Here is a 14,517-nt window from a genome sequence, read left to right as displayed (position 1 = left end):
ATGGAGTTTTCGGAGCTAAAATTCCCAACTCCCATGACGAAAGTTTTCAACGACGAGAAAACATAATATACTGGACTGCAGTGGGACGACAAATGTCTGTCCACACAAACTCTGGCGTACGTGACGCTTGGATAGACGAGGAGAAGATACGGAAATCTATATATGGGACATCTCACGTCCGTCTCAGCTATATAACAGTACGTAATCTCGAGGTCATGGAGAACAGGAATGCGTTAACATTACGTTCAACAACTTTCTATCCATATAAAGTGTTGTTAGAAACCTCGACTAACATAAAGTGCCTCATAGCAGTTCAATTACTAACACACATCGGGCAGGAAATTTTTCAGTTACGTACTACCGTACGTACAAACGAAACGGGAAAACTGGTAGGTTTCACGCCACCAGATGGCGTCAACAATGAAATTGCACTCTTTCACGCTGTGTACTTTGCCCTATCCATTTGGTTGTTGTCGTAAGCATCATGTCACGATGATTTCCGTAATTTTTACAAATCAAATATTATTTGTGAACTGATTAGCATTCTGAACAACATGCAAAATTTATTGAAGTTTGTGGAAATGAAGTGTATTACTGATTAAGTTCAATTGAAATTTTGAAAATAAAACAAAATGTACCAAATTTCAAACAACGAGTTTGCGATTCTTAGCCGGTTTCCATATCAATAAACGAAAAACCAGAAAAAGTTCAAAGATTTTTCTACAAGTCTAAAGAGTCAACAAAAAACTATTCACAATGAAGAATTTTTCTGACATTGTTTCCTGGATGGCGTCGTTAATAGGTATTGAACTTGTTGACGATGAGCAACACTCTTTGGAAAACCCAAAAATTGTTAGAAATGCACCGGAATCCAACCACATGCGACCGTCTGTACCGTACGATCCAAACTTTCGGTTCATACCGATACCCCTGCCACCAGATCGCCCAAAATCTAAGGAAAACAGGCACACGGTCATCCATATGCCCGACGAATCGAGTGACGAACCAGACTCCTATGTCCGTTACGACTCTTCGTCGGGACGAGCCGATACTTCAGGCATCGAGGCATACTGGAACCGCCCGCACCCAGAAAATTTCATACCACCACCACCGTATTGGCCACCCGTTTCGTACGTGCCACACCCTCCGCCAGAGCATGTAGAGGCTGTCAGGTACCAACCTCCAGTGAAAGAACCTGCGGCCCAAAAAGAAGACGAGGTTCTCATACACCTTCGGAAATCTTTGAAAACCCCAGACTTGGTTACAAATGCAGTGGCACCGGAATCAAACTGTAGGCGACCATCTGTACCGTACGATCCAAACTTTCAGTTCATACCGATACCCCTGCCACCAGATCGCACAAAATCTAAGGAAAACAGGCACATGGTCATCCATATGCCCGACGAATCGAGTGACGAACCAGACTCCTATGTCCGTTACGACTCTTCGTCGGGACGAGCCGATACTTCAGGCATCGACGCATACTGGCACCGCCCGCCCCCAGAAAATTTCATACCACCACCACCGTATTGGCCACCCGTTTCGTACGTGCCACACCCTCCACCAGAGCATGTAGAGGCTGTCAGGTACCAACCTCCAGTGAAAGAACCTGCGGCCCAAAAAGAAGACGAGGTTCTCATATACCTTCGGAAATCTTTGAAAACCCCAGACTTGGTTACAAATGCAGTGGCACCGGAATCAAACTGTAGGCGACCATCTGTACCGTACGATCCAAACTTTCAGTTCATACCGATACCCCTGCTACCAGATCGCCCAAAATCTAAGGAAAACAGGCACATGGTCATCCATATGCCCGACGAATCGAGTGACGAACCAGACTCCTATGTCCGTTACGACTCTTCGTCGGGACGAGCCGATACTTCAGGCATCGACGCATACTGGAACCGCCCGCCCCCAGAAAATTTCATACCACCACCACCGTATTGGCCACCCGTTTCGTACGTGCCACACCCTCCGCCAGAGCATGTAGAGGCTGTCAGGTACCAACCTCCAGTGAAAGAACCTGCGGCCCAAAAAGAAGACGAGGTTCTCATACACCTTCGGAAATCTTTGAAAACCCCAGACTTGGTTACAAATGCAGTGGCACCGGAATCAAACTGTAGGCGACCATCTGTACCGTACGATCCAAACTTTCAGTTCATACCGATACCCCTGCCACCAGATCACCCAAAATCTAAGGAAAACAGGCACATGGTCATCCATTTGCCCGACGAATCCAATGACGAACCAGACTCCTATGTCCGTTACGACTCTTCGTCGGGACGAGCCGATACTTCAGGCATCGAGGCATACTGGAACCGCCCGCCCCCAAAAAATTTCATACCGCCACCACCGTATTGGCCACCCGTTTCGTACGTGCCACCACCTCCGCCAGAGCATGTAGAGGCTGTCAGGTACCAACCTCCAGTGAAAGAACCTGTTGCCCAAAAAGAAGACGAGGCTCTCATACACCTTCGGAAATCTTTGGAAACCTCAGACTTGGTTACAAATGCAGTGGCACCGGAATCCAACTGTTGGCGACCTTCTGTACCGTACGATCCAAACTTTCAGTTCATACCGATACCCCTGCCACCAGATCGCACAAAATCTAAGGAAAACAGGCACACGGTCATCCATATGCCCGACGAATCCAATGACGAACCAGACTCCTATGACCGTTACGACTCTTCGTCGGAACGAGCAGATACTTCAGGCATCGAGGCATACTGGAACCGCCCGCCCCCAAAAAATTTCATACCGTCACCACCGGATTTGCCACCCGTTTCGTACGTGCCACCCACTCCGCCAAAGCATGTAGAGGCTGTCAGGTACCAACCTCCAGTGAAAGAACCTGCGGCCCAAAAAGAAGACGAGGGTCTTATACACCTTCGGAAATCTTTGGAAACCTCAGACTTGGTTACAAATGCAGTGGCACCGGAATCCAACTGTAGGCGACCGTCTGTACCGTACGATCCAAACTTTCAGTTCGTACCGATACCCCTGCCACCAGATCGCACAAAATCTAAGGAAAACAGGCACACGGTCATCCATATGCCCGACGAATCCAATGAAGAACCAGACTCCTATGTCCGTTACGACTCTTCGTCGGAACGAGCGGATACTTCAGGCATCGAGGCATACAGGAACCGCCCGCCCCCAAAAAATTTCCTACCGCCACCACCGGATTTGCCACCCGTTTCGTACGTGCCACCCACTCCGCCAAAGCATGTAGAGGCTGTCAGGTACCAACCTCAAGTGAAAGAACCTGCGGCCCATAAAGAAGACGAGGTTCTCATACACCTTCGGAAATCTTTGGAAACCTCAGACTTGGTTACAAATGCAGTGGCACCGGAATCCAACTGTAGGCGACCGTCTGTACCGTACGATCCAAACTTTCAGTTCATACCGATACCTTTGCCACCAGATCACACAAAATCTAAGGAAAACAGGCACACGGTCATCCATATGCCCGACGAATCCAATGACGAACCAGACTCCTATGTCCGTTACGACTCTTCGTCGGGACGAGCCGATACTTCAGGCATCGAGGCATACTGGAACCGCCCGCCCCCCAAAAATTTCATACCGCCACCACCGGATTTCCCACCCATTTCGTACGTGCCACCCACTCCGCCAAAGCATGTAGAGGCTTACAGGTATGAACCTACAGTGAAAACACCTTCGGCCCAAACAGGGGACAAGGATCTCATCACTGCACATCCTGATTATGGAACTACCAGCCTCGGGGTTCAGCACGAGTTAGACAGCATGCGTGAAAAGGTTACGAAATTGTCGCAATTAATCCAGCTAGAACAAATGAAAAACTTTGATCTACGGCAACGTATCACGAAGCTGGAAGCTGAAAAAGACGAAATAAGAAAAGCATACCAGACTGCTCCTAGGGCTTACCAGAATGGCGAAGTCGGGCCAGTCAACATCAGGCTTGGGGACGAGAACCACCTCAAAATCAGGCGCAGGTAACTATGCGAAGACAACTCGCCGAACTAGAGAAAGAGAAGGAGCAGCGGAAACGAAACGCAGAGTCACGACCGAAAGATCGGGTAATTGTGATAGAACTATTGCCTGCAGGATGGTCGGAAATAGACTTGAATTTGTTCCACTTTCCCTAACGATGAAGTTAGATTCAACTTTGCAGATATGTATATTGAATTTATTTCCATCTTTTAGCGGAAAGTGAACTTTTTTCAGCAATTCCTGCCACCACCGTTCTGTCAGTGGAATGTACGTACCTATTTGGCTCATAAAAACCCTAAAACATGTAACGACGCGTTTCCCTTGCGGTACTCCAACGCAATTGAATGGTGAACCCGTAAACGGAGTTACCAAGAACCATTACCAAGAAGAAAAACAAGTTTGAGAAATTGGGATCAAAGTGGAAAGAATGGAAAGCCGCTCATTTCATTCGCCCTCGGTGTCTTCGATTGAATTCGATTTTCCTGTGAAGAAACCGAGCGGCAATGAGAAAGTAATGAAACCTGTGATCACTGAGTTTCTGTCAAGAATTCGTGATGAAGACCAGCATACAGATAAAACACCTGCCGGTCGGTTTTTCACAAAACAATTCAATAAAAAAACGGAGGGGGAATGAAATGAGCGGCTCCATTCTTTCCACTTTGATCCCAATTTCTCAAACTTGTTTTCTTCTGGTAATGGTCTTGGTTTCGTTCGCCATTCAAGCTTATTCCCCGGGGAAAGGGGTTTTTTTTTTTTTTAGGTTTTTATGAGCCAAATAGACGTACATTCCACTGAAGAGGGGGGGGGGAAAATTTTAAAAAAGTTCACTTTCCGCTAAAAAAATAAATTCAATATACATATCTGCAAAGTTGAATCTAACTCATCGTAAAAAAAAGGAAAAAAAATTAAATTTTTTTTCTACCATCCTGCAGGCAATGGTTCTATTACAATTACCTGATCTTTCGGTCGTGATTTTTTTTTTTTTTTTTTTTTTTTTTTTTCCCTTTTTTTTTTCTCCTCTGCTTTTTTTTTTTTCCCCAGCCTGCGGCAATGAAAAAGTAATGAAACCTGTGATCACTGAGTTTCGTCAAGAATTCGTGATGAAGACCAGCATACAGATAAAACACCTACAGTTTCAAATCATCCCCTGTAATAACAGATGCCGACCTCCCTTCTGCGTCAATTCCATTTACTAAACCTCTAATTGAAGAAATGTTAAAAAGGAAAGCGCGCATCTGTTTCCGATTCAAACAACAAACGGGAATCCATACCAAACAAATTGAGCCCAGAACACCAGTGGTAGAAGAAGAACCTACTGTTGCAAAAATTATACCAACAATTACCAATAAAAAAACAAGAAAATTGGGACAAAGACAAAGAAGAGCCTCCGCTAACTGGCAAACCGGATGATGCATCTAAAGTGACAGACGATCATGTCGAACAGCAAGTAAACGGAAGAGCCCAATCACGAATAAGAAAAGGTCGCAGATAATGCTGAAACGTAGAAAGTACCAATTTTGACGTAAAATTCGATCATGGTTTACACCTAAATCAAGAAAAATAACACACTGAAAAAGAAACAGTTACCGCATACGAAGAACAAACAGCCGATTCAAGCGCCTGAAACAGACCCCGCAAACAACACTGCCCTTTCAACGAATTTCTGCATTGTTCAGAAAGCGAACGAGAAGGGAACCCAAATCGAAACGTGTTGAGGAAACGAGAACGAGCGGCACAGAAGTAAAGAAAGAAGGCATACATAAAGGATTTGACTCCTACGAGGGGAGGGTGAGTTTTTGAATTTCTTCGACATCCGCTTCACGGCAATGTCGATCATATAGACTCTCATACAACGACACAGACTTTGCGATCCGATTCAAGTTAGTTTTAAGTTTAGGTTTAAGTTAGATTTAAGTTAGGTTTATGTTAGTTTTAAGTTAGGTTTAAGTTAGGTTAAGATCTTGAATCGGATCGTGGGGTCGTGTTGGGGTATGGGGGTCTATAGATCGACATTGACGTGGACGTGATGTCAAGGAAGATCAAAAACTCGTTCTCCTCTTAAAGGGTTAGTTCCTTTATGTTCCTTTTTTCATTTACTTTGTTGCTACTTGACTTGTTTTCTCGCTATCTTTGAATTTTGGATTTTTTTCTCGACGTTTTCTGAATGATCAACTCTTTCGTTGAATGCTGCTCCAAAGACCATGTTTGCGATTAATACTTTCTCCCCTTGTTGAGATTGGCTGGACGTGCCAACCCAACGACGATTACATTTTTCAGCCTTTGCAGACGTGCAATTTGAATTATATAAAAATCGTGCGTATGGTGCCAGTGCTACCAGCATATCTACCGGACACGAAGAAAGTTTTCTTTGCAAATTTGAGGTTTCGTTTAGGCCATTAAAAAATCTGTTTCAGGTGTTTCTGTTTGCTTGTTTCTTTTTGTGTGGCGGTTTTATTTTCATTTTTCGTATTTTCTTGAGTTAAAAATTTCATACAATACATCAATTCTGTTTAATGTTATTTGATTAGTTCATTTGATTCATTTCACATCGCTCTCATACAAATCTATCCATTTCCGTAAAAATTATGAAAAAATATTCATAAATAAAAAACTTGAGACAGAACGTATTTTTACAGTTTTTGCGCTCTATAGATATCCTCGACCCTATTGACAAAAGTAAAAAAAAATAATCCTTTTTAATTTTTTTTTCTATGAGCATTTGTTCAAAAACTTTTACAGAAGTAGATAGATTTTGATGAGGGCTATCGATATCTGTAAAATTTATTTAATTTGGACTTATAGTTTTTCCGTAAAAACTTATTTAAGTTTTACATAAATCAGGGAGGTGGGGGTTACCCGATACCTGTGAAACCGCACCGACCTAAACAAAAAATTCTAAACCGGTTTACTACCTTAGTAAAAAAATTTTATGTAATAATCTTGAACAAATGGATAGATCTTATCAACAGCTATCCATTCCTGCAATTTTTTTTCAAATATAGAGCTTATAGTTTACCGATTATAATTCGTTTAGTTTCACGATCCGTCAAACCACACCGAGAAAAATATCCAATCGGTTTACTACTCGGTTAGGTATTTGTTAAGCAAAAATTTAACGGAAGTGGATAGCCCTATCATCGGCTATCCATTTCTGTAAAATTTGTTTATTTAGATCTAATATTTTTACCTATGAATTTTTTTTAATTTTGTGTACTGGGATAGAGGGATTACCCGAGACACGTTAAACCGCACCGTCCTGCCTACCTGAAAAATTGCTGATCGGTCATTACTCGGGTAGGTGCTTTTCAAGCGGTTTTTTTTTCGTTCAAAATACCCCGTTTAAAAAATATGGCCCAGCTTTAACTTAAAAAAGGGTGGGCAAGTGAAGGAAAATAAATAAAACTATGATGTATTGCAAAAAACAAGTCAAATAGGGTACACAGTAATGATATCGGGTTTTGGAACCGGTTCCACTATCCGAATGCCCATGAGTGGAAATTCACAATTATTACAGTAATTTTAATGAAATTATACCGTTGCTTAATTAAGTAATATTCTAATAAATGAAAACAAAATTATAAAGTTAAAAGGCATTGTATTACGTAAAGGAAACAGAAAGAAAAATAAACAATAAACATAAATAATAACAAACACAAAACAAAAAAATAACGGCTCGGGGGTTTTGTGTTTTTGCCTGACAGGGTTCAGGTCCCTGAACGAGATGGAGTTGCAACTGAATGTGTAAGGCAAGTTGCGCTAGTATAGCTAATTGAACTGCCTATCTCTTGCTGCAAATTGAGGCCAGGGACCTGAACCCTACCAGGAGTTGTCGTCATGTTTTGCCTGAGAGGGTTCAGGTCCCTGAACGAGATGGAGTTGAAAAAATAATAATAATTTCCGGTCAAAATTGTTCGGCAACCTTGTTTGTGTCTTCTTACCGAAGAGTGTGAACTATCATTTCTCACTTAATTGCCGCGCGGCGGTGCGTGCGGTTTCGTCTTGTCTGAAAAATTAGGTAAGTGAACTTTATGGTAGCATCTTTTTTTCTACGTCATTCCTTTTCATATCAAGTTAGATACTGATAATAAAAACGTGTTTGATGGAAGATGTGGTTTTTATAGAATTATTCATGAACGTCAGCTTCAGGCATTAGCGTGCTTATATATTGAGTAACCGGTATAGTTCACAAGTTTCATCATTGTAGCCTTTAATAAGGTTAACAAGAGTGTGTGCACTGAACATTAAAAGTGGTTAAGACAAGATCGATTCTTTTCAAGAATTGCTTCCATGTCGCTTTTGTAGTTGTATCTGCACCTAGTTTGGTTGTGATTCTGGCATGTTAGACCATCTTTGCTGATCCAATGCTTCATATGCAGTCTGACATGCAATATGTATTCAGATGTTATCCATCATTCTTCTGCAGGTATAAGAACACCATACATGTTTTCCATTTCTGTTTTGTTTTTTATCATATGTGTATTATAAATTTTAAATGATTTTTTATTTAAATGTTCTAGGTTGCATTTAAAGATAAAATTGTTAATCCTGTTGCTGGGTTCTGTTTGGGTGGTTGCTGCTTGCTTGTACTTGGGAAGCCAAAATGTGTACTGTCAGTGTGAGAATTGTATGGTATGTTCTGACTGTCAACTATACATTTTGATTTCTTTTAATTCTAGTGCTGCCATGTGCAATTTTGTTGGGCTAGGCTTTTTCTCACATTTTGGGATTGTGATTCTGGCTGAGGAGTCTTAAGCGCAGGTTTGACAGGTTTGTTTGTAAATATTGTTTGTTTCAAGGTTTGTGGAATGTCTTGCCAAAATCGTTGTGGTTCTAAGTATATCATCAATTGAAAGTTTTCCTATTTACAGGTTTTCCTTAATTGGTATGGTTTTTATTAAAGTAATTTTTCTTCTTTTTTTTTACTGTTTGACAGTTGTCTAATTGCCTAGATAGTGTTTGTTGCATTTTTCTTCATCTGGAACACTGGGCTTTCATATTTGTGAATTAAACAATTCCTTTTTTCTCTTTTATTCAACATGTGAGCTTAGGCTACAAGCTTTTTCTGAAAACGATATGGGACTGTCTTTATTCGTTCACTTTTCTGAAAATGCTGATGGATTTCATTTCCTTATGTTACTTTGGTTGGAATGGTTATTTGGGTTATTTGTCATGCATAGCATTTATTTTCCTAATTTACCATGAATGTTGTTGCTTTGATGTTGCAGTTGCCTTTTTCTTTGTATGGAACATTTGGCTACGTTATCTACGAGGTGAGTACGATTGGTCATTACTTTTCTTTTTAAGACGCATTTTTCAATGGCTAATAGGGTCTATTTTGTTTCTTCAATGGTTACAGATTATGACTGGTGAATTGTCTCTAGCCGCGGTCTTGCGAATGGTTTTAGGAGTGTGGCCGTCCGATTTGGGCTGAATTCAGATCCATTAGGTTGTAGGTACATCTCATTTTATTTTCGATTCATGAACATTTGTTACGGTTATTACAGATAATGATTGATTTTCAATATTTTTTAGGTGGTTTTGTTGGATGTTTCTATTTGTTCATTATTAACAGGGCGGTCTAGTGCCCAACGAATATACCGGTGAGATCGTAGAAATCAAGCTACAATACATTACGATTACAAGTGGAAGATGGCAATCCTTGTCATAAAGGTATTATAATTTAGTAATATAGCCATGACGAAAAGGAAGTATAATGATTAAGGTTATAATTGAATTTAGATTAATCCTGGCAACGAATCGGAAATGTATAATGATGGGTTTTTCCTGGTCGAAAAATGGATGTTAGTTCGAGGATCGTCCTGAGAATTTACATTGTTCCACATTTTTTCAATATTAAAACTTTCTTGTTGAAATGTTTAAAACAAATTTGTTTCGATGGTTGTTATCTGTGACCCTGTTTACGTTGACTTGTGATATGTACGTAGCGGCACAGATGCTGATGTGTATACCGGAAAAGGGACGTGGTATCAAGTTTCTCATCGGACGTATTGTATATCCACTGTTAACTCTTTTTAGTGTTTTGTGCTAACTGTCAAGGTTTTTTTTTTTCACGCCTTCCGTTATTAACCCATAATATCCTGGCAGGAAATTTCCGATGGTGTAATTCAGATTCTTCTTTATACATTAAATGAAACTATAAATTGTATGTTTTATATTCAATAAAAAAAGTTTTGAAAATTATGTTTTAAAATATTGTTTATTATTTTTAATACTCGGCAAAATAAGTATAATAAAGCAAAATAAGAAATAAATATAATAATTTATTCTCCAAGAAATTATTTCCGAAAAATTTTCGCGGGTAATTTTTTTTTTCTAAAAATTTTTTTGCAGGTATAAAATATTTTCCCGAATTTTTTTTTTTTTTTTTTTTTTTTTTACTGATTTTTTGCTCCGGCCAAAATTTTTCATTTTTACCCAAAAAACCTAAAAATCAATTAAATAACTAGCAATTTGTCTACGTGGGAGTCGAACTTCAGACCTTTTGCTTACCATGCCACCGCTCTACCATTGAGCTACAACTGATATAATATTATAGTTTATTTCTTCATCATAACGCAAAATCTACGAAAACACTTGAAATGTTCTTCAATTGTCCATTTGGGGATACAAGGGCCAGTCACGGCTCAACAGACGGGCGATGGCCTGGGAAATTGACGACGTATCTCTCGGATCCTTGCCCACGAACTCCAACTGGCCTTGTGGTGGTCTGAGCCCAGCTTTTCTGGGGGAGTTAACCCCCAGATCCATACCATAGTCTGTGACACGAATGCCTACCCCTTTGTACAACTGGTCACATGGTGGCCTGGGTAACCAGGCTAGTTCCACTGACGATGTTCACCCTACCCCTACCTACTACTAGGAATGTGTGGCTATTATTTTAGAAACTCATAACATAATATCAAATCGAAATGCATTTGGGTCGCAATGATATTATTAGATTTCATAATGCAATTTGACTGTTGTGGGAATCGAACCCTGTACTTCCAGCGTTCCATGCCAATGCTCAATCATTGAGCCATGAGTCATATACATGATGGTAGTATGGTTTAAGTTAAATTAATTTTTCACTTCAAATTCCGTCCACAATAAATTCAATGAAGTGCAATATAAATGTTTAATAATCATAAGTCAGTAACTTAACATACAACCTGTTACACTATACGAAATTGTATAAAATATAATAAATCACAACAAACACTTGTCAATGTCAAAATCTAATAAATTTTCTTTTTGGCTTGTAGATGACAACATGGTATTACTAAATAGTTGTAAAATAATCGCGTAGGTAGAGGAGATTTAAATTTAAGCATTTGTTTTATCAGAGCAAGACTGTATCTTCTATCAACCTAAGCATGGAAATTCCATCAGTAACTGGCAAATGGCAACCTAAGAGAATAAAATGTAATAAAAATACATATTTATATATTTCTTAATCCAAACCTGGACCTGGACTGTACGAAATAATCTCACACCATTTGATTGTTTTCTATCTGAAAAACAAACTTGTTAATATTTTTCAGTAACCTTTTTAAGTCTTAACTACTGAAGCTCATTTGTAGTTCCTGTGTACAAAACATTACAGTTCCTTTTCCTAGTAATATCCTACGGCCTACGGCCGAGAGACACTTAGTAAAAAGTAACACAAGAACCGCTTTGGTTACAAAGCATACCAATTTTATCCTGCACTGCCATTCAGAGACAATCTATATTTCAGTAACTAAAGCACCACACACTGATAAACCAAACTTGAATTGAAACCCCCCGCCCGTAACCCTTTGAATTTGAATAACTCTAAAACTTTAACTCCCAAGTCAAAACAAATTCGATTATCTACATCTACGTTGAATTTAAAACCAAAAACATTATTAAAACCACATTGAGAGAAAAAAAAAATCGGGCCTATTTTTAAACGTGACTGCATTGATTTCCCGCCTGCTAGATGGCAGTTTCGGTATTCGATTCAATCGGTATTCAACAATAAATTTTAATAAACTGGATCTTTTGTTCTTTATGCATACTTGTGCATTACCATATTGTTGCGTCTTATAGACAGTGCATTCGTATTTCCGAACTTCTATACACATGCACATGAATCTCAACCTACGGAGATTTTTAACACTTGCTGCAATTCATTATTTAAGTGTCTACAAGCTTTGTTCGAATAATTTCCAATTAATCACGATACAAATTGGCCCTGAACCTACATTTAAGTGTTGAGGATTGATGAACAACACTTAAGATGTGAGAAAACCCGATAGGGAGAAAAACATCCGCAGCGTACTCCATCCATTCGAAACAGGTAAATGATTCACCGCATGGCCATACTCGTAGATGCCCTTAAATGGCTATGCAGCTCGAATCACGTTTCCTCTTCCCTCGTTTTCTCTTGGCTAGACAAATAAGGAATATCGGTCCCGCCCTCTCACAATCTCTACTTTTCCTCGCAGTGGCGTCAGTCAGTGGCCATCAGGCTTGGGTCACCAATTCTTTCACCAGCTGTTCCACTTTTTCGGCGATGGTACTGATGGCAGTCTGTCGAGATGGTTACACGTCAACAACACATTTTCCGGTGGTTATTAACTTTGTCTTGTTGTCTGATTTACGCTGTTTTATTCTACCAGTTCTCTGCAGAAGAAAACGGACTGCGGCAGAAGAGACCTAGGCCGGCCAGTGCACATCGGTTATACCCGTCCAACTGGACTCTGGTGAACTTGAAACGATTCGAATTCCTGCTCAACTCGGATCCTTGTGGCGATCGCCAGAGGATCGACCTGTTGGTGATAGTTACGTCGCATCCGGGCCATAGCTCGCTACGGAATGCATTCCGGAGAGCTCTGCCGACAGAGGCGCTGCGTACTTTCTACATTAAGCGGTTGTTTCTGCTGGCGCGAATCAATCCCGGTCAAAGTGGCTATCGTCAAGTAGATCAAACCGTAATAGAAGAAGAACATTTGAATTACAATGATATCGTTCAAGGAGATTTTATCGAGTCATACCACAACCTCAGCTACAAGCACGTCATGGGTTTAAAGTATTCCACCGAATTTTGCCCGCAAGCCCAACTGGTTTTGAAGATGGATGACGACATTGCCGTTGACCTTTTTCAGCTGCTGAATCTCGTTCGCAATCAGTCTTTATCCGGTATGCAAATCGCGGGAGCCGTGATGACCGGTGACGAATTGAATCCTGTGAGAAACAAGGCCAGTAAATGGTTTGTCAGTCGAGATGATTACGCTCCGTCTACGTACCCACTTTTCGTCTCCGGATGGGCTTACGTCACCACAGTCCAAGCCGCCATTCAGCTAGTCAGACACGCGGAATCGTCGCCTTTTTTCTGGATCGACGACACATACGTCACCGGAATGTTGGCCGCGTTGTCCGGAGTAAAACATGTTGATATCCGGCCGTATTTCACCGTTTTCGCTGATCATTTAAGATGTTGTCTGCGGAATCACTCGACTGCCTGCGACTATTTCATCGGACCTTCTGAGGACGACGTAGAACTGATCGAAGCCTTCCATCGACAATCGTTGCATTGCAAAATCAATTATTGTCCACAACCAAATGAAACGGACAAACCCAGTCTTTGTGTGATTACTAATCATCCTCCCAATACGTACAATAAATTGGAAGGACGCATCATCCATGGTCAAGTGATTCCGATATTATGATGTGCACTTTCTTTAGTGTGTTCTTCTAATAACTTAACGGTTCTCATTTGGACATTGTGATCATCGTGAATTAGTCTCTTTTTGCATCATCCTTTTCATCAGTCGATAAAATTTTTTTTTGTTCGAAAAAATCATTAATGCGGCATAATTGATAAAAAGAAAAATGTAATTTAGCGTTCAGCCAAGTGAAAAAAAAAGACCAAAACCATGAAAGGAAGATTGCTTTTTTATGCTGACAATACACAAGAAAAAAGCTTTACATCTTTTTTATTGTGCCATTGTATGAAAAGGTCAGGATAGATAGATGCTGACAGTGTCCAGAGTTGTCGTTACATCAAAACCGCCAGCTAACTCCACCGCTGCTAGAAGTGTATATCTTTGATAAATACAGAAAGTTATCTGCCCATCATCGTGTGCATGCTGCTCGTTCAGCACAATTTTTTTCAATTCCGGAAACGCAAATCCTTTCAACACGACACCCGAATTCTTTCTCTTTTTCCCATTTTCTCGTTTACTACCATTGTTGCGTGCAAATACCGAAAACGGGAGGAAACTTGGCTATATTGTCTCCTGTAGTTGTCACGCATCTCGGTGTTGACACTACAATAAGCACTATCTACATTGCACTAGACGCCCACTCTCTTCCGTTCTCACTTTCAGCGCAAAAGCGATATTCTCTTGTGGGCAGAAGTAACTGTCTCAGCGCGCCTCTTTCGAATTGACACTCTTCTTGGAAAAACACAGATGCGCGTCGAAATAGAGCGTTCAATAAAAATCAAGCAAGAGAAAAAAAAACAAAAAACAATTTCGCTTGAAAGGAATGAGATTGCCGAAAAACATGTCAACATCC

The 14,517-nt window shown here is 40.5% G+C and overlaps 1 protein-coding gene and 1 long non-coding RNA gene across 8 annotated transcripts; both read left to right on the top strand.

Annotated features, from left to right (window-relative positions):
- Positions 1–7,871: 7,871 nt before the first annotated feature.
- Positions 7,872–10,176, top strand: LOC116929889. Of its 7 annotated transcripts, none has more exons than XR_004398146.2 (7): positions 7,872–7,990; positions 8,278–8,398; positions 8,493–8,604; positions 8,681–9,245; positions 9,332–9,428; positions 9,508–9,645; positions 9,715–10,176. It is a non-coding gene; the product is annotated as an uncharacterized LOC116929889 (long non-coding RNA). The 7 variants fall into 7 exon arrangements; XR_004398144.2 differs by having other exon boundaries at positions 7,899–7,990; positions 8,082–8,398; XR_006650033.1 differs by having other exon boundaries at positions 7,948–7,990; positions 8,097–8,398.
- Positions 10,177–12,403: 2,227 nt separating this feature from the next.
- On the top strand, positions 12,404–13,926 carry LOC116929239 (beta-1,3-galactosyltransferase 5). Its single transcript, XM_032936411.2, has one exon. It carries the CDS (start codon positions 12,537–12,539, stop codon positions 13,665–13,667), a length of 1,131 nt encoding a protein of 376 aa, XP_032792302.1. The 5' UTR covers positions 12,404–12,536; the 3' UTR covers positions 13,668–13,926.
- Positions 13,927–14,517: the final 591 nt, after the last annotated feature.

The sequence above is a fragment of the Daphnia magna genome, linkage group LG8, assembly GCF_020631705.1.
Source record: "Daphnia magna isolate NIES linkage group LG8, ASM2063170v1.1, whole genome shotgun sequence".
Taxonomy (NCBI): domain Eukaryota; kingdom Metazoa; phylum Arthropoda; class Branchiopoda; order Diplostraca; family Daphniidae; genus Daphnia; species Daphnia magna.
Note: the sequence above shows the minus strand (reverse complement) of the source record. Positions and strands in the feature narration are given on the sequence as shown.